The 20,150-nt window shown below is 36.9% G+C and overlaps 1 protein-coding gene across 4 annotated transcripts in view; it reads left to right on the forward strand.

Annotated features, from left to right (window-relative positions):
• The window catches only part of SHPRH (SNF2 histone linker PHD RING helicase), a 90,842-nt gene that overhangs the window by 32,891 nt on the left and 37,801 nt on the right, over positions 1-20,150 (forward strand). For all 4 annotated transcript variants that reach the window (XR_011434358.1, XR_011434359.1, XM_070256205.1 and 1 more), the window contains exons 15-19: positions 8,981-9,069; positions 11,123-11,215; positions 13,939-14,046; positions 14,996-15,138; positions 19,736-19,909. Coding sequence is in view for 2 of the 4 variants with exons in the window: in XM_070256205.1 (XP_070112306.1) it covers positions 8,981-9,069; positions 11,123-11,215; positions 13,939-14,046; positions 14,996-15,138; positions 19,736-19,909 (607 nt within the window). In the remaining 2 variants the exon portion in view is untranslated. The remainder of the gene's footprint in view (positions 1-8,980; positions 9,070-11,122; positions 11,216-13,938; positions 14,047-14,995; positions 15,139-19,735; positions 19,910-20,150) is intronic.

A 20,150-nucleotide genomic window follows, 5' to 3' on the forward strand; every position in this document is an offset into this window, starting at 1 on the left:
AGAATAAATAAAACAAAAAGTGACAGAACTGCAATGAGAAATAGGCAAATCCGTAATTGTCGTTAGAATTTCAATATCCCCCTCTCAGTTATTGATAGAACAGGAAAGCAGAAAATAAGTAAGGATGTAGAAAACTCAACACTGTCAACTAAGTGACATGATCAATAGTTAAAGAACATTTTAGCCAACCAATGAAGAATACACGTTCTTTTCAAATGCACATGGAATGTTTACCAAGACGGCATATTCTAACCTGTAAAACCAGTCACTAAATTTAAATGGATTCGGGTCAAAAGAAGAGCAAAAAAATACCAAGTCAGCAAAAGACAGGAAATAGTAAAGATCAGTACAGGAGTCAATTAAAAGGAAAACAGAAAAACAGAGGAGAAAAACAATGAAATGAACAGCTGATATTCCTGGAGAAGATCAATAAAAATTTATAAACCTCCAGTCAAACTGTTCAGAAAAAAAGAAGACACAGATTACCGTTATCAGGAATCAAGAATAAGAGAGGTGACATCACTACAGATTCTACAGATGTTTAAAAGTATCATAAAGGAATATTATGAGCAACTTTATGCCAAAAATTTGACAACTTAGATAAATGGACAAATGCTTTGGAAGACAGAAGCTACTAAAACTCACTCAGGAAGTCAAACCACCAAAACTGACTCAGGAGGAAATAGATAACCTGCATAGCCCTCTGTCTAGTCAAGAAGTTAATTTTATAATTAAAAAGCTTACCCCAAAGAAAATTCTAGGCCCAGATGACTTCATTGGTGGATTCTACCACACATTTAAGGAAGAAATAATATTAAATCTCTATAAACATCCAGAAAACAGGAAAGGAAGGAATACTTCCCAACTTATATTATGGCAACATTATCCTGATTCCAAAACCAGAGACATTTCAAGAAAACAAAACTACAGACCAGTAACACTCAAGAACATAAATGCAAAATTCTTTAAAAATGTTAAACAAAATTAATCCAACAACATATAAAAGGGATAATACCTTATGACTGAGTGAAGTTTATCTGGGGATTGCAAGATTGGCTTCATATTCAAAAATCAATTAATATGATTCACCAAACTAACAACTAAAAAGGAAAACTTTGTGATCTACTCAATAAATGTAGGAAAAGTGTTTGGCAGAATCCAACATTCATTCCTGATAAACACTTTCAGCAATCTAGGTATCAAAAAGAATTTTCTCACTCTATAAAAGGTGTCTATAAAAAACCTACAGCTAATGTTACACTTAATAGTTGAAAACTGAATGTTTTCCCTCTAAGATCATGAACAAGTCAAGAATCTTCTGTTACCACCTCTATTCAACATTGTACCAGAGTTCTCTCCAGTGCTGTAAGACAGCTAAAAAAATAAGAGTTATCAGATTGAATGGGAAAAAAAATAAAACTATCTTTATTAGCTGCAATATGATTGTCTATGTAGGAAAACTACTAGAACTAATAAGTGAGTTTTGCAAGGTTGCATGATACAAGGTAAATATATAAAAATCTAGTTAATTTCTGTATGTTAGGAATGAACAATTAGAAATTCTAGCAAGAATATCATTCACAGTAGTATCAAAAAATATGAATAACAGGCATCAACTTGAAAAAGAGATGTATAATACCTATACAAAAATCACAAAAGCATTGAAAATTACATTGTTGAAAGAAATTAAAGAATACCTAATTGTTTCATGTTCATGGATCAGAAGACTTAGTGTAATTAAGGTGCTGATTCATCCCAAATTGATAAATAGAGTCAATGCAGTCAAAATCTCCCAGTCAAAATTTCTGCAGCTGTTTCCTGGAAGTTGACAAGCTGATTCTAAAATTCACCTAGAACAGCCAAAACAACTTTGGAAAAGAACAAAACAGTTGAAAGATTTATACTACCTGAATCAAGACTTACTTTAAAGCTACAGTAATTAAGACAGTGTGAGACATAGCCGTAAAGATAGGCAAGAAGACCGGTGGGACAAACTGGAGTCCAGAAATAGTCCCACTTATTTATGATCAGTTTATTTATTTATTTATTTATTTTAAGATTTTATTTTTTCCTTTTTCTCCCCAAAGCCCCCCGGTACATAGTTGTGTATTCTTCGTTGTGGGTTCTTCTAGTTGTGGCATATGGGATGCTGCCTCAGCGTGGTCTGATGAGCAGTGCCATGTCCGCGCCCAGGATTCGAACTAATGAAACACTGGGCCACCTGCAGCGGAGCGTTCAAACTTAACCACTCGGCCACGGGGCCAGCCCCATGATCAGTTTATTGTTTAACAAAGATGTAAAGGCATTTCAGTGGAGAGGTTAATGTTTTCAGTAAATGGTGCTGGAATAATTAGTTATCCAAGTTCAAAAAGTAAATTTCAACCTTGTACTACATAAAAATCTCAAGATAAAGAGAATATTAAACTGAAATTAAAACGATGAAATTTCTAGAAGAAAACAGAAGATAAATATTTGGGATTTTGGATTAGGTAAAGACTTCTTAGATATGACACCACAAGTACAACCCATAAAAGAAAAAGTGATAAATTTGATTCCAGCTAAATTATTAACCTCTGCTGTTCAAAAGCCACTCTTAAGAAAATAAAAAGATAGAGCCAGCCCTGATGACCTAACAGTTAAAGTTTGATGCACTCTGCTTTGGCAGCCCAGGTTTAATTCCGGGCACAGAACCACACCACTCATCTGTCAGCAGCCCTGCTGTGGCAGCGGCTCACATAGAAGAACCAGAAGAACTCAGAGCTATCCACAACTATGTACTGGAGCTTTGAGGAAGGAAAAAAGCAGGAAGTTTGGCAACAGATGTTAGCTTAGGGCAAATCTTTCCCTGCAAAAAGCACGAGAAAAAGAAAAAGATAAAGCATGGAATAGAGAAAATATTTGCAAATCACATATCTGAGAAAGGACTTGTATCTAGAATATAAAAAGAGCTATTAAAAACCAATAAGAAAACAACCCAATGAGAATAGGCAAAATATTTGAACAGAGACTTCGGTGAATATATAGAGATAGCAAAAAGCACATGAAAAGATAGATATTCAACATCATTAGTCATTAGGTTTATGCAAATTCAAACCATAAGGATGCTACTATGCCCTGTTAGAATAGCTCAGAATAAACAGATCAGATGTTGGCAAGGATGTGGAAACAATAGGAATTCTCATTCATGCACTGATGATGAGAATATAAAATTGTACAGCCAGCTTTCTATTATTTCATTTGCTCATTAGCTTCATTTCTATGACTCAATTTACTTTTGTAACTTGGAATTAACTCACTGCCTCTACCTTTGTGTTAGAATCGTTCATTCTTTGCAGAAACTTATTCTAGATTTTCTTCCTGATAACTTTCCTGGCTATCTGAACTCGTGTTACTTTTTTGCAACTTGAATGAATCATTAGTACTCTTTTCAATAACTGTTTCAATCTCTTATTGCATTTGTAATATAATAAGAGTTTTGTAGTTTTTATACCATAGAAACTCTTAGGTGCTTTCTTATAGTAATGAGGAAATTACTGATGTAAATGTACCTTTTTATAAAGCTACTTTAAAACCTTGTCTAATAGCTTTGGTTTAGATAATTTGATCTTAGCTCTCCAAAACTAAGTAGAATATAGTCCTTGAAATCATTATGTATTTCTTAATGGTGAAATAATGTACATTTTCCTGCACTTTGATAACCTAGGGTATACAAGGGCTGCTCTATTTCTACTTTCCTCACAAAATCTGTGGAATGAGCTCATCGTTACAGTGTTACAGCTGGAAAGGCATTTCATGATAAATTCCACTTCCTTTCACCTTCCCACAAAGATTACTGATCCATTAGTCTACTTGGGTACACGATCATGGAGAGAATTTAGCATTATTCTCATTTACCTAAGACCTAAAAGAAATCAGTTGCCCAGGAAAATGTGTGCTTTTGTAGAATATGAGGAGGTGTTCTAAGCCTCTTGGAACTGAGTGGCCTGTCTTTAGTTATTAGCTCTTCAGCATAACAGAACCAGAACTAGAAAGTGTCTTCCTGTCCTGGATAAGTGGATAGAGTTTGACTCACAGAGGCCACGTAGAAGTCACTCTAGACAAGAACTGGAAAAGATGCGGCTTCTTACTTGCTGTCGTTGTAGCCCTGTGAACTTGAGTGCATTTTTCAGCATTTCTGAATCTCAGTTTCTTTATCAATAAAATGCAGATAATACTGCATGCTTAGCCTCCCTTGAAGTATTGCTCTTAATGTGAATGTGTATGCACATTGAAAAAACCCTATAGAAACATATAGATGAGGAAGGATGTTATTGATTATGGTAATATGAAGTGACCTTAGAGTCTTACCACTTTTCAACCTGCAGCCAACACAAATTTTATTATCAGTACCCAATAAGAGGAGAAAGGGCATATTATTACATAATATTCCTGATAAATTGTTCAAATATGGCACGTGCAACTTTGTGAGCAAATCTCCCCCCTGGGGCATTCCCTAGGAATTCTGCAATTTAGCTAGCAGTGTTTGCAAGTTTGGATTCTCTAATAATTCTTAATCTCAGTTGCTAAGTGCGCCTGTGACACTAGTATTCCAGGCATCAATCTACAATCTGAAATGATCTGTGCTTTACAATCCACAGTGAAAGACTAAGTAAGGCAACTTTTCAATAGAAAATTTTTTTAAAATTACACTTTCCTTTATTTCAACTTAGAAATAATGAGGCAAAAAGTAGGAAATTATGTGTCATATCTGATACCAGTTTCTCACAGTCCCAAATTAATTGAGTGGAATAATTGTGATTAAAATCTACAGAATACTTGGCTAATACAGATAAGAAAGAATGTGTGCTTGGTCTTTAAAATACTTGAATAATGAATATACTAATTAAAATATTTTCAGGTCAGTAAAATCTAGCATCGTATCTGAGAAATGATCATTTTTCTACAAGCGTTTTATATTATACATAACACTTTCACGTATATATTGTTTTATCCTCATAATTACCCAATGATTGAGGTATTATCATCCTCATTATACATAAGAAAACTAGAGCTGAGAAGGCTTAGTTGTTTTCTCAAGATTATAGCTAATAAGTGACAGAATTTGCATTGGGCCTTTTAATTTCAAATCAATCTTTTTTTATTATACTATGCTTCTTTATCAAATAGACATTTATAAACCTCAATATTATGCTGTCTTTAGTAAGTTGAAACCCTCCATCAAAAATTCCTAAAATAGGGGCTGGCGCAGTGGCGTAGCAGTTAAGTTGGCACGCTCTGCTTCAGCAGCCCGGGTTTGCTGGTTCAGATCCTGGGTGTGGGCCTACGCACCACTTAGCAAGCCATTCTATGGCAGCATCCTGCGTAGAAAATGGAGCACAGATGTTAGCTGAGGGCAAATCTTCCTCAGCAAAAAGAGGAGGATTGGCAGCACATGTTAGGTCAGGGCTAATCTTCCTCAAAAGAAAAAAAATTTCTAAAATAGAGTACTATATTACTTGTAGATTGTCACATTAATAAAAACAAATTTCAGATTTTCCATCTTCTAAACATGCATCCCTCATTTATTCTATGTTGTTATCACTCAGAAGCTTAGACAGTGAAGGAATTTCTTCACTTGCCCTGTTTTCTACTCTCCTTTTTGGATTTCTTGACCCCTTTTCCCTGCTGTGAAGTTATGCATGATGTGGGGATTGGGGAGAAAAGGTTATTCATCTGGTCATTTCCAAACACCGGAGCGCTGTAGCAGGCTCAGTGTGTAGGTGGCTTCTGCGTGGCAAAACCCCGTGTTTGGCATGTCTGTCACAGCATTCCCACTGTAGTTCTTTGTCTTTCTGTGCTTGGAAACTACTGCTGTTTGTTAAAAGAAATCCTTGTCAGCAAGTCCTAATAAGGGATATGTCCATTCTTAGTTTAACTGTAATTATAAACTTAATTGTGACGGATTTACTGCTTTTAGTTTCCATTGCTTAATTTCATAGTGGTATGTTAAACAATAAACAATTTTTAAAGTAACATTGCATATTTAACTTACATAGTTCAAACTCTCCCAAAGTGAGATCAGGCAGTGAAGATCTAACTTCTGAAAGAAATCTAAGATTAATTTTAAACTCTAGAAGAATTTGCTTATATTATGTGCAAATGTATATATATGATAGACAATATACACTCTAAGGTCCTCACTGATTATGGTGTTAAAACGTGGTATTATTCCAATTTTGTACAATGTTTTTGGTACATATTGTTTGGTGAAGATTTGCCTGGCAGTATCAAATCCAGTATGATTTGTTTATTTGGAGATGTTAGTGCCCTCAAGTGGCAAAGAATGAGTATTTCCAAATTTGGCTGAAACTTGCATAACTTTATTCAATATGCCTATTTTTGTCTTTCTCAGAAAGCGTGTCTTTTTTTGTTTGTTTTTTTTCAAGTATGCTTTGTGGTGAGGAAGATTGGCCCTGAGCTAACATCTGTTGCCCATCTTCCTCTTTTTTTTCCTCCCCAAAGCCCATACATGGTGGTATGTCCTAGTTGTAGGTCATTCTACTTCCTCTATGTGGGACGCTGCCTTAGTGTGGCTTGGTGAGCAGTTTGTAGGTCTGCGCGTGGGATGCAAACCTGTGAACCCCAGGCTGCCGAAGCAGAGAGCGTGAACTTAACCACTCAGCCATGGGGCTCGCCCCAAGCATGTCTTTTTTTAATGAGCATAAAAAAACATATTATAATGAATAGTTCAGATTCAACTGCTTATATTATAGTCTAGTCATTGGACTTCCTTCAAAAGGTAAAGGAATTATGAAGGGAGAATTGTTAAATGAATTATTCTCTATAAATGATAGTATAAATACTAGAAATAAATAATAGAATCCATGTCTTTTGAAAAGCTTTACAAGAATCTTCAAAACTAATAAAAGAGCTCATTGTGTGAAGATAATTGTGTTACTCCTACATTATCATGTAACTTTATTCTCATGAAAATAGTCTTCTCCCTTATCAATGTGAATAGAATTTGGCTAACTATAAAGTATGTGAAAATGTGTGCTTTAGAAGCTATATATAAAGCAGTGGTATAAAAGCAAGTATTTGCACAAGAATGTGAATGTTAATGCCACTGAACTACACATAAAAACGATTGAAATGGTAAATTTTATGTATATTTTACCACAATAAAATATATGTAATTGGCTTTAACAAAAGGAAGAGAGAGAACCAATAACAAAATTTACAAAAGTATATATAGAAAACTCATATGGCTATGAACAAAGTCCTAAATCCATGATATTAATAAAACCAGTATGAAATTTAAAAAGAAAACCAAGTGTGTGAGGATCAGGACAAAAGCTTTCTTAGTAAACTGAAACTAGAACATCTCTGTACCATTTCTTTTTTTGTATTTCATGATTTTGCCACTGTTAGATTTTTATGTTAGTTGTATTTATAAATTACCAGTTTTGAGTTTTTCCCCAGGTGGCAAATAAGATAGCTTCCCTTATTAAAAATGTTTCACCTCTCCTTTTATTGCAGTGTCATCAGACTTTTTCCAAAAGAACAAGATAATTAATATTTTAGTCTTTGAAAGCCATAAGATCCGTTGCAACTGCTCGGCTCTTATTCTAATGCCAGAGCAGCCACAGACAGTACATAAACAAAGGAACGTAGCTGAGTTTCAGTAAAACTTATTCATGGACCCTGAAATTTAATCTTGTATAATTTTCACATGTCACAGATTATTATTATTCTTTTGAATTTTTTTTCAGCTATTAAAAATCTAGGGGCTGGCCCGGTGGTGCAAGCGGTTAGGTTTGCACGTTCTGCTTCAGCGGCCTGGGGTTCACCGCTTCAGATCCCAGGCATGGACCTACGCACCACTTAGGAAGCCCTGCTGTGGAAGGCATCCCACATATAAAGTAGAGAAATATGGGCATGGATGTTAGCTCAGGGTCAGTCTTCCTCAGCAAAAAAGAGGACGATTGGCAGATGTTAGCTCAGGGCCAATCTTCCTCAGCAGCAGATATTAGCTAATGTCTGATCTTCCTCAAAAAAAAAAAAAATCTAACAGCTATTCTTAGCTTCTAGACCCTACAGAATGCAGAGGGTCAGATATGATCCATGGACCATAGTTTGCCAACCTGTGTTTCAGTTGATACTTTTTGAACTATTTTATTTGAATGAACTATTAATTGTGAACAATAAAAAACAGCATAAATCTCAGACTAATTGTGATTCGTGTGACCAGAAATAGAAAGAAGAATCCCTAAGTTTTTTTTGGGGGGGGGAGGTGAGGAAGACTCTCGCTGAGCCAACATCTGTGCCAGTCCTCCTCTATTTTATGTGGGACGCCGCTACAGCATGGCTTGATGAGCGGTGTGTAGGTCTGCACCCAGGATCCAAACCTGTGAACCCCCAGCCACTGAAGCAGTGTGTGTGAAGTTAACCACTATGCCACCAGGCCGACCCCTAGAGTCTCTAAGTTTTTGAAATGCAGTTTTTAATTGTAAATCAAGTTGGCCTAATACCAAGAAGAATAGAACCTGTCAAGAAGAGTAAATTATTTTTCTGAGAATTATGTGTAGGTTGGTCATAATGTTTTGCATATTTGTTTATAAATATCTATAATTACCCCAAATTTGTCCTTAATTTCAAATATCATAATGATTCCTAGTTGGTGCCCTTTAACTTCAGTAAGAGGAAATCATTTATCTAAATTAAAAATTAATCCAGAATTTTTCATTATAATTTTTAAACATTATAAATTTATTTGTTTGGTGTTCTATTCTGTGGAATTAGGGAAACAAAAGGAGCTATCAGCTTTTTTACTAGAGCAGTCTTATTAATACTGAGTTAAATTCCTTTTCTTAAAAAAAATAGTGAGTTGTAATCATTGTGACGTTTTTAAGATAGATGTTTTTAGGTAATAGATTACTAGAGGACATGGGGAGCTAAACACATGAGTTTCTTAGGCTTTAAATACATTTTAATTCCTCAGGTGAGTATGCCTTGGCCGCAGAACTGTACAGAGAAGTGCTGCGTTCATCTGAGGAACATAAGGGAAAACTCAAAACCGATTCACTGCAAGTGAGTAAAAAGTAAACACTTTCAGGTATATGTTCTATTTGTTTTTTACAAAATAACTTTTCTGAATATTTAAGAGGATAAAGGATAACAAATGGACTGAGTCGTAATCTCTGAGGATAAAGCTTGGGATTCAGTTCTGTTAAAAAGCACCCAAGGTGATCTGTGTGTACACAAGAGTTTGAGAATCACTGCTGTTCCATCTGCTCAGGCCAGTATTGGCCACGAGACGGGCTAGATATGTCTCACCTACACTGGAAAAATGGCTCAAGGTATTTGTACTTTGAAGATTGAGGTCAGTTTTATCACTTTTGCATATCAACATATTTATTCAATGATATTCACCAAAAAGAAAAGAAAATGCGTCAAACTCAGCAATGGAATAGTAATAAAACTTATCCAGTGATCTTCTGTTGAACTTCTGGAGGTCTTTTAGGGAGATTTGGATGTTTGAATTATAACGCTTACCTAAGTGTGAAATATCTTCCCCTCCTTGGCTCTGTCCAGTGGATCATTTAGATAAGGCTTTCTTGCTAAGTGGCAAATAAGGACCACTTTTATTGATCTTGGTGAGGTTAGGCCTGAGTCCCAGGGGAGGCTTTTTTACCATTGAGAATCTAGACCTTGGGACCTCCGAGTTCACGTGTGCTTCATCGAGTGTGAGGAGATGTGTCTGCGAAAGAGGAGAGGAGAGAAAATTAAACACGAGTCTACTTATATTCTGCATGGGTAAGGATTACAGAAGGCGGGCCCTGGACCTTAGGCAAGTGTGCTTACCTTGTGGGAGAAGCAGGAAGCGCAAAGATGCCATGCCCCTGAATAAAGCAAACACAAATAGAGGTGTTGGCAAGAAGACAGATAGGTCCACTATGCCTGAGCTCAAGAGTGAGGAGTAAGCAGTCAGCCTGGTTCTGGCTTTGGAGTCACACCTACTGGTCAAGCATAGCCTCCTGAACGTCTTGCCTTGTCCAGTCAGATGAGCCGCTCTCTTCCCTCTGGATGAAGTGTGTGAGGGGGTGGAGGGAGGCAAGTATTCCTCACAGTGTATTCCTCCCTCTTGTGCATAAAGAGGCAGAAGTTCTCTTGCCCAAGAGTGCACATCGAGCAGAGGAACACGGTTCTGCTGCGTTGTTTCTCCAGTTGTATTCATACTTCTTTCTCTTGTTGCTGTTGAATCTGGTAGTCTTGCTGATTATATTATCTATGAAGCCGTGTTGGAGAGACCTAAGACAGTTGAGGTAGCTCTTCAAAGGTTGACTCCACAAAGATCCGTACAGTCGCCAAACAGAGTAAACCTTTATGCTCTCAAGTCACTGGCAGCAAATCAGATCTTACCAGGACTCTCCTGATCAGCCTTTAGCCCTAACTATCTTCCCAAGGAAAGACTCAAGTTAGATAGAAAATACTTTCAGTTTATGTCTTCTCATAGCCCTTGACTCCAGAGGGAGCCTCTAACCAGCCACAGACTCAGTATCACAGTGAGAAGCCTCCCTTACGTTGAATGCAGAGATAGAAGATGGAGTTTTGTCTTTCTTCCTACATCATCTTCACCTCTAGCTCCTCCCCTTTTCAGCCCTAAGTTCAACAGATTCAGGTCATAGCCCTGATTTCTTACGTATTTCCTCATCCTTATTTTTATCATAAGGTAGTTGCTCGGCTCATCCGGACTCATTTCCCAGGAGAAGAGGACTCAAGGCTGTGCAGTCAACCTTTCTACTGTACTGCACTTACCTAGCATACTTAGAGTTCCTCATCTAGACAAATGCATGCATATTAGAAGTATACCTATATCATATGTTCTGCAAAATAGACATATTTCATGAGACTGTATATTTTTAAGTGAAGAAAATTTATGTCATGAATTAAGACCTTTACTCTAAAACTGACTTTGGTTTTCTCTGAGAAAGTTGGTACTCAGATTGGTTTAGAGGAAAAGTATTCAGTGATCTGATCTTAAATGTAGTGTTAGTGCTGTGTATGGCAGATTAATAGTAGTTTCTCCCTTTAGTGTCCCCTGCATTGGCTGTCATAATTATTGCCTTCTGTGTGTTTGTAGAGACTTCATGCTACCCATAACTTGATGGAGTTGTTGGTAGCCAAGCACCCAGGGATACCTCCTACCTTGCGAGATGGCAGACTTGAGGAAGAGGTAATTATTATTTTTTCATTCTGTCTGTAAAAGAATATTTTTTTCAGACTTCATGCTCCATCGAATTGATGTTTCCTAGGGCCTACAACATTTAAAGATAACCGTGTTTTCCTCCTGCTTTGACCTTCCAGACTTTGGTGATTTTGGGTGGCAGAGAATGGCAATGCTCCGTATTATTTTGATTCTCTGGTGATCTGCTTGTGTTATATGGTAACTGCTTGTTGTAGATATGGCTGTTGGTAGCCGACAGCACAGAATGTAAATAAGCAACAAATGAAAAAAGGAGACCTTGCTGATCTCATGAGACAGATCTGCAAAGGGTGTAGTTTAGTAAAAATAAAAAGTTTTGTACTTTCTCCATCTTTCTGTGTATTATTTAAGGCAGTAAATAAACTCAAATTTTCAGTGGTGTTTCTTATGTCCTCCCAAAGAAGTTCCCTCTGCAATGAGTATTGACTCTCATTGGAAGGAAAGAGTGATATTTAAATATTTCATTATAAATTGTTAATGTTTATTATGCTAATTCCCCCATGGATTTTTGCCTTTTTAAAGATCAAAGAGAGATAGCAAAAGTAGTAGTTGTGTTTGACATGTGTTGAACCTACAAATGGAGCCTTTGTTTGAATCAACAAGATAAAAAATGAGATTGTAGGGCCCAGCCCTGTGGCCGAGTGGTTAAGTTCGCGTGCTCTGCTTCCTCAGCCCAGGGTTTCACTGGTTCAGATCCTGGGCGCAGATGTGGCACCGATCATCAGGCCATGTTGAGGCGGCGTCCCACATGCCACAACTAGAAGGAGCCACAACTAAAATATACAACTATGTACTGGGGATATTTGGGGAGAAAAAGCAGAAAAAAAAAAGCAAAAAAGAAAATTGGCAACAGTTGTTAGCTCAGGTGCCAATCTTTAAAATAAATGAGATTGCATACATATGTCCAGCCCTTTCTTGATGTTAGATGACAGTCTAAGTGTTGGAAACTTTTGAGTGAAATTTTATTCCCAGGGTAGGCGTCTCATCCTTGGATAATTAGTTACTCTTTGTTTAAATACCTTCAGTGATAGGAACTCTCTAGGAGACAGTCCGATCTGTTAGTAGGCAGCTCTAATAACCAAACAATTATAGCCAAGGAATTTTAATAGAAATTAATTGGAAGGTTGTGACAGGAAAAGGAAAAATGCATCGTAGAGAGGAGGGTTCGTACTATATAGATGTATTTCTGAGGAGGCCTCAGTAGCACTTTTTCCCAGGTCTCATAGAATATGAAGCCACAGTATTTCAAAGCTGGACAAGATCTGAGAAATCATCTATTTCAACCCCTCCTTTTGCAAATGAAGTAGTGGAATCCCAGAGAAGTGGACTGGCTGGTCTAAAGAGTTGTAGCTGTTCCGTTGAACATCGTGACAGTGCCATTTTTGTAGGTCAAAGTGGTCTAGTATTGGCAATTTCATACGACTCAACCCGCTGCTAAGTGGAAGCGTTAGGATTTCCAGTTCAGTAGTCTTTCCACGTTTTCTTCCACTAAGCCATACAGCCTCGGATCCCCTCTCTTCATTCATAAAATAGTTTCAAGAGCCAGTTAAGTATTTCAGTTAAATGGAAGAAAGTGAAGAATTTTCATAAGCTCCCTAATGGGAATTTATAAGAATAAAATTTTTCAGTATTTCTGTTGCTTGCAAATGCGATCCTTCTTGTCTTGAAAAATTGAAAGGGGAAGAATTTTTAAATCCTTGTACTAATCTGCTAGGGCTGCCATAGCAAATTCCACAGACTGGGTGGCTTAAACGACAGACGTTTATTTCTCACAGTTCTGGAGGCTGGAAGTCCAAGATCAGGGTGTGGGCAGGTTTGGTTTCTCCTCTCTTTGGCTTGTAGATGGCTGCCTTCTCTCTCTGTCTTCACATGGCGTTTTCTCTATGCACTTGAATTCCTGGTGTCTCTCTTTTCCTTTAAGGACACCAGTCATACTGGATTAGGGCTCTGCCCTTATGATCTCATTTAACTGGATTTACTCATTTAATTACAGTCATGTGTTGCTTAATGACAGGGATATGTTCTAAGAAATGCATCCTTAGGCTATTTGGTCGTTGTGCAAACATCATGGAGTGCACTTACACAAACCTAGATGGTACAGCCCACTACACACCTGGGCTCTATGGTACTAATCTTATGGGACCTCTGTCGTATATGCAGTCTGTCATTGGCCAAAATCTTATGCAGCGTGACTGTACCTCCTTAAAGCTCTGTCTCCAAATATGGTCACATTGGGGGTTAGGGCTTTACCACATGGGTTTTGGGGGAACACAGTTTAGTCCATAATGTTGGTGTTACTGTAAATTCTCAAGTATTATTTCTAAACTAAAGTAATTCCAAGAAATCGTAATAAACGAGAAATTCTAAAAGATATCCTTGCTTTGCCTCATAATTTAAAATATTAGTATTCTTCCCTCTCCCTTTTTTTTAAATTTAAAAATGATAGAAATTTGGAGAGGAAACCCTTGGGATTTCTTAAATTTTGTGACTTACAGGCAACTATATTCTCTTCAATGTATGTCTTAGGAATTTCTTGCATGGCTTTTATATTCTCTACAGTGTACTTGTAGAGTTTTATGCTTACATCGAATTAAGTAACTTTAAATTTATAAAATAATCACTTTCTTGAAGCATACTAAATTATTTTCTAGACCTGGAGTGAAGGTTTATACTTGTTTCCTGTTTCAACACAGGCCAAGCAACTGCGAGAGCATTATATGAGCAAGTGTAATACGGAAGTTGCTGAAGCCCAGCAGGCTTTGCTACCTGTACAGCAGACCATACGTGAGCTCCAAAGAAAGGTATGGCCCCAAAATGACTTTTCTTGTGTTTGTTTCCACGTAACATTTTAGTTTGGGGAGAAAATTGAACTTTCTTATTCATCTTGGAATTCTTAGCACCTGGTACAATACCAGGCCCACAAGAAAAATTTATTTGCCATTAGCAGTGGTATTGATTGAATGAACAGATGCACAGACAAATCACCTATTTTGAGGTTATTCTCTTTCATCTCTTGTAAGCTATAATGGGTTTCCTTACTTTGGTTATATAACAAATTGTCCTTTGAAGAAAGTAAAGACTTCCATAACCTCCGTTTGATCTTAGATGTACATATTTCCAAAATCTTTGCTCTTAAGATGTCAAAACGTTAGAACACAGGTATTTTTCTTCTGGAATGCATGCCGTTTGTCATTTCTAAAATTTCTCTTTTATGAAATCAATAGCAAAAGCTAAAGAGGAGGCTACACAGTATGCTGTCTTTTGCTTTTTCATTTTAGTGAGTTACTCCACATTTTATTCTTCCTAATCCATTAATTACTTAATATTCAGGCATATAATTTTGTTAGTTATCATAGGTTATTCATTGAGTAGAATCTAGTTCAGTCAGTTGAACATTAGTATGAGGTCTGTCTTTATTCTGAGAAAGAAAACTATTATCTTTTCAAATATATAGAGTGAGTACTGAATTTTCATTTTGGTAAAGTACTTAAAAGAGCTTTGTTATACAAGTGTATACAGTAAATTCAGATTCATCCAGAGTAGTCAGAAAACAGGTGTTCTCTTTAATTATACATGCAAAAGTTACTCACTCATGTATGTAGAGTATGTATATTTGTCTCCTCACTATTCTAATTCCCTTGAGAGTTGCATTTATTACTTCCTTTGAAGTTTTCACAGCATCTTTCCCAGTGATAGAGACATAGTGAGTACTGAAAAAAATTAATTCATCAGCGGTTGTGTTTTTTACAGATACATTCTAATTCTCCTTGGTGGCTGAATGTGATCCACAGAGCAATAGAATTTGCTATTGATGAGGAACTGGTTCAACGAGTGCGAAATGAAATAACCAGCAACTACAAGCACCAAACGGGCAAGCTTTCTATGTCAGAAAAGTAAGAAAATTCTACAAAATAGAATAATTATATGAGTAGTCACCCCAAATATTTAGGTCGTTTGGCATTAAGAGGTGCAATTAAATATAAGAACTCGTTGTGGTTATGACCATCTGGATTTTACATATTGTTAAGAGTACATTTCAAACCAAAACATTAAGTATAAATCTAAAAGAAAAATCTGTTTTTCTATGTCTTAGTCATTTTTAAATGTTCTCTTTTTATTGTTGGTTTTTTGTCTGCTTTAAGTATTTTCTTTTACTTTTGTTGGACTAAGTTGCTTAAAGCCAACTTTAAGCACAGTTTTTTGTTTGTTTTTTTTTCCTCAGGGGGGCTTTTAGTTTATTTTTTTATTTTATTGCAGTAACATTGGATTATAACATTATATAGCTTTCAGATGTACATCGTAATATATTTTGAATTCTGTGTAGATTACATCATGTTCACCACCCAAAAACTAATCTAATTATAGTCCATCCCCTCACACGTGAGCCTAATCACCCCTTTTGCCTTCCCCCCTTCCCCCTCCCCCATGGTAACCACCAATCCAATCTCCATTGTTATGTGTTTGTTTGTCATTGTTTTTATCTTCTACTTATGAGTCAGATCATACGGTTTTTGACTTTCTCCCTGTAACTTATTTCACTTCACATAATACCCTCAAGGTTCATCCATGTTGTCACAAATGGCCGGATTTCATCACTTCTTATGGCTAAATAGTAGTCCATTGTGTATATATACCACATCTTCTTTATCCATTCGTCCCTTGACGGGCATCTAGGTTGTCCTGGCTATTGTGTATAATGCTGCAATAAACATAGGGGTGCATGTATCTTTATGCCTTTGTGTTTTCAAGTTCTTTGCATAAATACCCAGCAATGGGATAGCTGGATCGTATGGTAGATCTGTTCTTAATTTTCTGAGGATACTCCATACTGCTTTCCATAGTGGTTGCACCAGTTTGCACTCCCACCAGCAGTGTACGAGGGTTCCCTTCTCTCCACATCCTCTCCAACATTTGTTGTTTCCTGTCTTGTTAATTATAGCCATTCTGACCGGAGTGAGGTGATACCTCATTGTAGTTTTGATTTGCATTTCCCTGATAGCTAATGATGTTGAGCGTCTTTTCATATGCCTGTTGGCCATCTGTATATCTTTTTTGGAGAAATCTCTGTTCAGATCTTTTGCCCATTTTTTAATTGGGTTGTTGATTTTTTTGTTGTTGAGATGTATGAGTTCTTTGTATATTTTGGATATTAACCCCTTATCTGATATATGGTTTGTAAATATCTTCTCCCAATTGTTAGGTTGTCTTTTCGTTTTGTTGTTGGTTTCCTTTGCTGTGCAGAAGCTTTTTAGTTTGATGTAGTCCCATTTGTTCATTTTTTCTTTTGTTTCCCTTGCCTGGTCAGACATGGTATTTGAAAATATGCTGCTCAGACCAATGTCAAAGAGTGTACTGCCTATGTTTTCTTCTAGCTGTTTCATGGTGTCAGGTCTTACATTCAAGTCTTTAATCCATTTTAAGTTGATTTTTGTAAGCACAGTTTTGAGGTAGACTTTGTTTTGGAGAAGTTCGTCCTTGGGGTAAGGCATTCATACTTCCTGTGGGATGTTCCCTAAGAGCTGAGCATAGTGCCCTGGTGGCCCGGTGTTATACTGTAGAGTTACCTGCTCTCTCTTCCCCATCTTTCTTCTCTTCAACACCACCCGTTCTTCAGTGTCTTCATAGGTAAGTTGGATTATTACTCTTTTTGTATAAATGGTGAATAATTCGTCCCAAAGAACAAGTTTACTCTTTATCAAAAGTGTCCTCGGTGATTTAACCCAAAGGAATGTCTGTCTAGTATGGGAATTTTAGATGTTGTGGCAGAACTGTTGGTTCTAGGAAGGGGAACAGAAAGAGGATCTTTTATTGCTTCTCAGATCATATCTCACTCTACAGTCAGCCTTGGATTAGTGTTAGTTTTCAGTGAATATTCAGCATAAGAATATTTTTGAAATGTTGCAGAATATTTTCATTTACCCTTCTAAAAACTTTTCTAAATGTCTGTGAAGACCCTAAAGAGATATGCTAAATTTCCATGTGTCATTGTTATCTTGGAGGTAGCTTATTACAATCATCATCTTTTTCACCATATAATACCTGATGAGCTTCTCATTTCTGATATGTATGCGGTATATTCTGCTCTTGAGTGCACTTCCTTTGTCCCTGGTAAGCCCAGGAGTCACCGTTCCAGAAGAAGTTGTCATTTAAGTCGTGATTCATTTTATCCAGTTTGAAGGGGTATCCTAATGTGTTGTGTCATCTCGTGGAATCAGTTGATAAAATATTTACAATATCTTGAGCTTGTTTTTCTTAAGTCATGCACAAACTACTTAAAAGTTGTACATCCCCATATTAGGACATATCCCTTATTAAATGTTTTGAGGTCCCAGGGCTGTAAAACGACCAATAGGAAATGTAAAACGTCCATTCATTACACACGTGTTCTTTTAAAAACATCAGGAATAAATAGAAGGTAACAAAACGCATTTTAAAATGTGTAACTTAACTATAGGTGAGTTAATGTTTTTTTGTATTACATATATATTCAGAGATCATTTGGACACAGTGCTGCCATGTTTTTAATGAGATTGCCATTTCTAAAGGCAAATTGCTCGCATGGGCTTGTTATTGATTCTTGGGAAAGGCTGTGTAGCTCAGTGGTTAAGAGCACGGGCAGGTTCTGCAGTCAGACCGCCTACGCTGTGTCCCAGCTCCACCACTCGCCAGCTCTGGACCATGGGACAGTTAGATAAGCTCTCTGCCTTAGTTTCTTCATCTATAAAACCACACAGCCTTGTGAGGGTTAATGGATTAATATTTGTACAGTGCTTACTTAAAGTGGTGCTACCATTTAGTATGATGTTTAAGAATTACCTTCTGTTAGTATGTTTTCTTCCCTTTCATTTATACGACCTGCAAGAGAGACCATTGCTAAGACTTGTTAGATGCTTGTCTGTGACAATATTTTTCAGCCCCTCGTCACGTGACTCAGACTTGAGTTAGTGGAGAAAATTTTCCCAAAGCCACTTCTTCCCTGTGGTTCACAACTTAACTTTTGAAGAGCAATTTAAATTTCTAATAAGTTAGAAGTAAAAAACTTTTTGTTTTCCTGGGTAATATTTGATACCTACCCTAATTTTGTGCAAGCATCTGTGCAGATTGCTTTAGAAGTTACTGAGTAGCTACTCTGTGTCTGTTACATAGGTTCTCAAAAAGGACCTGATCTAATTCTTAGCTTCTGAAAGTTAGCCCAATGAGAAGACGAGACCCATGAGTGATTTGAGAAATAGGAATGTGTGCAAAAACTGAACACAAAGGACTCGAATGATATTTTTAATAAACTCCATGTACAGAAAGAAACAGAGATGGGTGTTGTGAAGCATTGGGGAAGCCTTCAGGAAGGAGCGTGGGCTCTGGAACACTTTGGAGAGAAAGGCGTGTGGCATTTTAGGAAGGAGAGGAATATGCTCAACTTAAAAAGCAAACAAATCCTGTTTGTATTTTCCCTTTTTTAATTTCTTATTATTCTAGACTTTCATTTTCCTTTCATAAACTCATAACACACATTCATACATTTTTTTCTTAGCTCATTTCATTCACAGTTTATCAAAATGGTTAAGGGGGGTCTGGCCCCGTGGCATAGTGGTTAAGTTCGGCATGCTTGACTTTGGTGGCCTGGGTTTACGAGTTCAGATTCCAGGTGCAGACCCACCACTCATTGGCCATGCTGTAGCAGCAACCCACATACAAACTGGAGGAAGATTGGCACAGATGTTAGCATAGGGCTAATCTTCCTCAAGTTAAAAAAGAGGAAGATTGACAACAGATGTGAGCTCAGGGCTAATCTTCCTCAGCAAAACAAAACAAAAAAATTGATTAAGAGCATTGTGTTTGAGTTTAACTCCTAACACTGCCACAAAATAACTTTGTAACTTTAGTTAAATTACTTCAATTCATTAAGCTTTATGCATAATGTGAGCACAGTAATATCTATTGAGATTATACAGGAGAACTACTTGACAAAATTCCTGGCATATAGTAAATGCTTAATAAAAAAAAGAAATATATATATACATGTTTATGTATATTTCTCACATATATATAATCTCCTTGTAACAAGGAATATAATTCTTGGCTATTTTTCTTCTTTCTTCCCAATATTCTTTATTTTTCATCCTGCTGTCACTTCTCCACATAGAACAAGGATATCAAGAGGGACATCTGTAGTTAGTCAGCATTAAGAAGAAAGAATGTGGCACTCCTGGTCTTTCAAAGACATCTGAGACAGAGATTTTGCATCCTGTTTTTCAGTCCCCGGGAGCTATCAGACTTTTCGTTGTCTTTTATAGTAGACAACCCAAAGTTATTATTCCTTGTCTACTACTAGAAACCAATTGAGTACACTCCTAAGGTAAACTCACTCAAGTGTGAATAGGTAAAATGTTGCAGTTTCTTTAACACTTTATTTGCAGCTATTTTCTGAGTTTGAGGAAGTTGACCTACTGTCCTTTTCTTTGCGTTGTGCGTGGTGCTGGTGATGGGCATCAGGTTCCATGACTGCAGAGGTCTTCAGTTCTTACTTACAACGCAAATGGAAGAGCTCAGTAAATTCCAGAAGCTGGTAAGAGAGTCTGTGAAAAAACTGGAGGGACCTCCATCTCGAAATGTTATTGAGTCTGCAACAATCTGCCACCTGCGACCAGCCAGACTTCCTCTCAACTGGTAGGTAGTGGGAGACATCACAGTGAGAGGGCATTGTTCCACTCTGCGAGAGTTCTGCAGAGAGAAGAGACAGTGGCTCATATAAGAAACTTTTTTCATCTGAATTCAGACAGAAGTAGACATGTGTTATTAATCTAACTTAGAAAAAAGAAACTCTCAAGGACCACATACTGAAAACCATGTAACTTTTTTTCTAAAATGGCATATTTTTGTAAAGAAAAAGTGAAGTATAAAATGCTAA

The sequence above is a fragment of the Equus caballus genome, chromosome 31 (genome assembly GCF_041296265.1).
Source record: "Equus caballus isolate H_3958 breed thoroughbred chromosome 31, TB-T2T, whole genome shotgun sequence".
In the NCBI taxonomy this organism is placed as follows: Eukaryota; Metazoa; Chordata; class Mammalia; order Perissodactyla; family Equidae; genus Equus; species Equus caballus.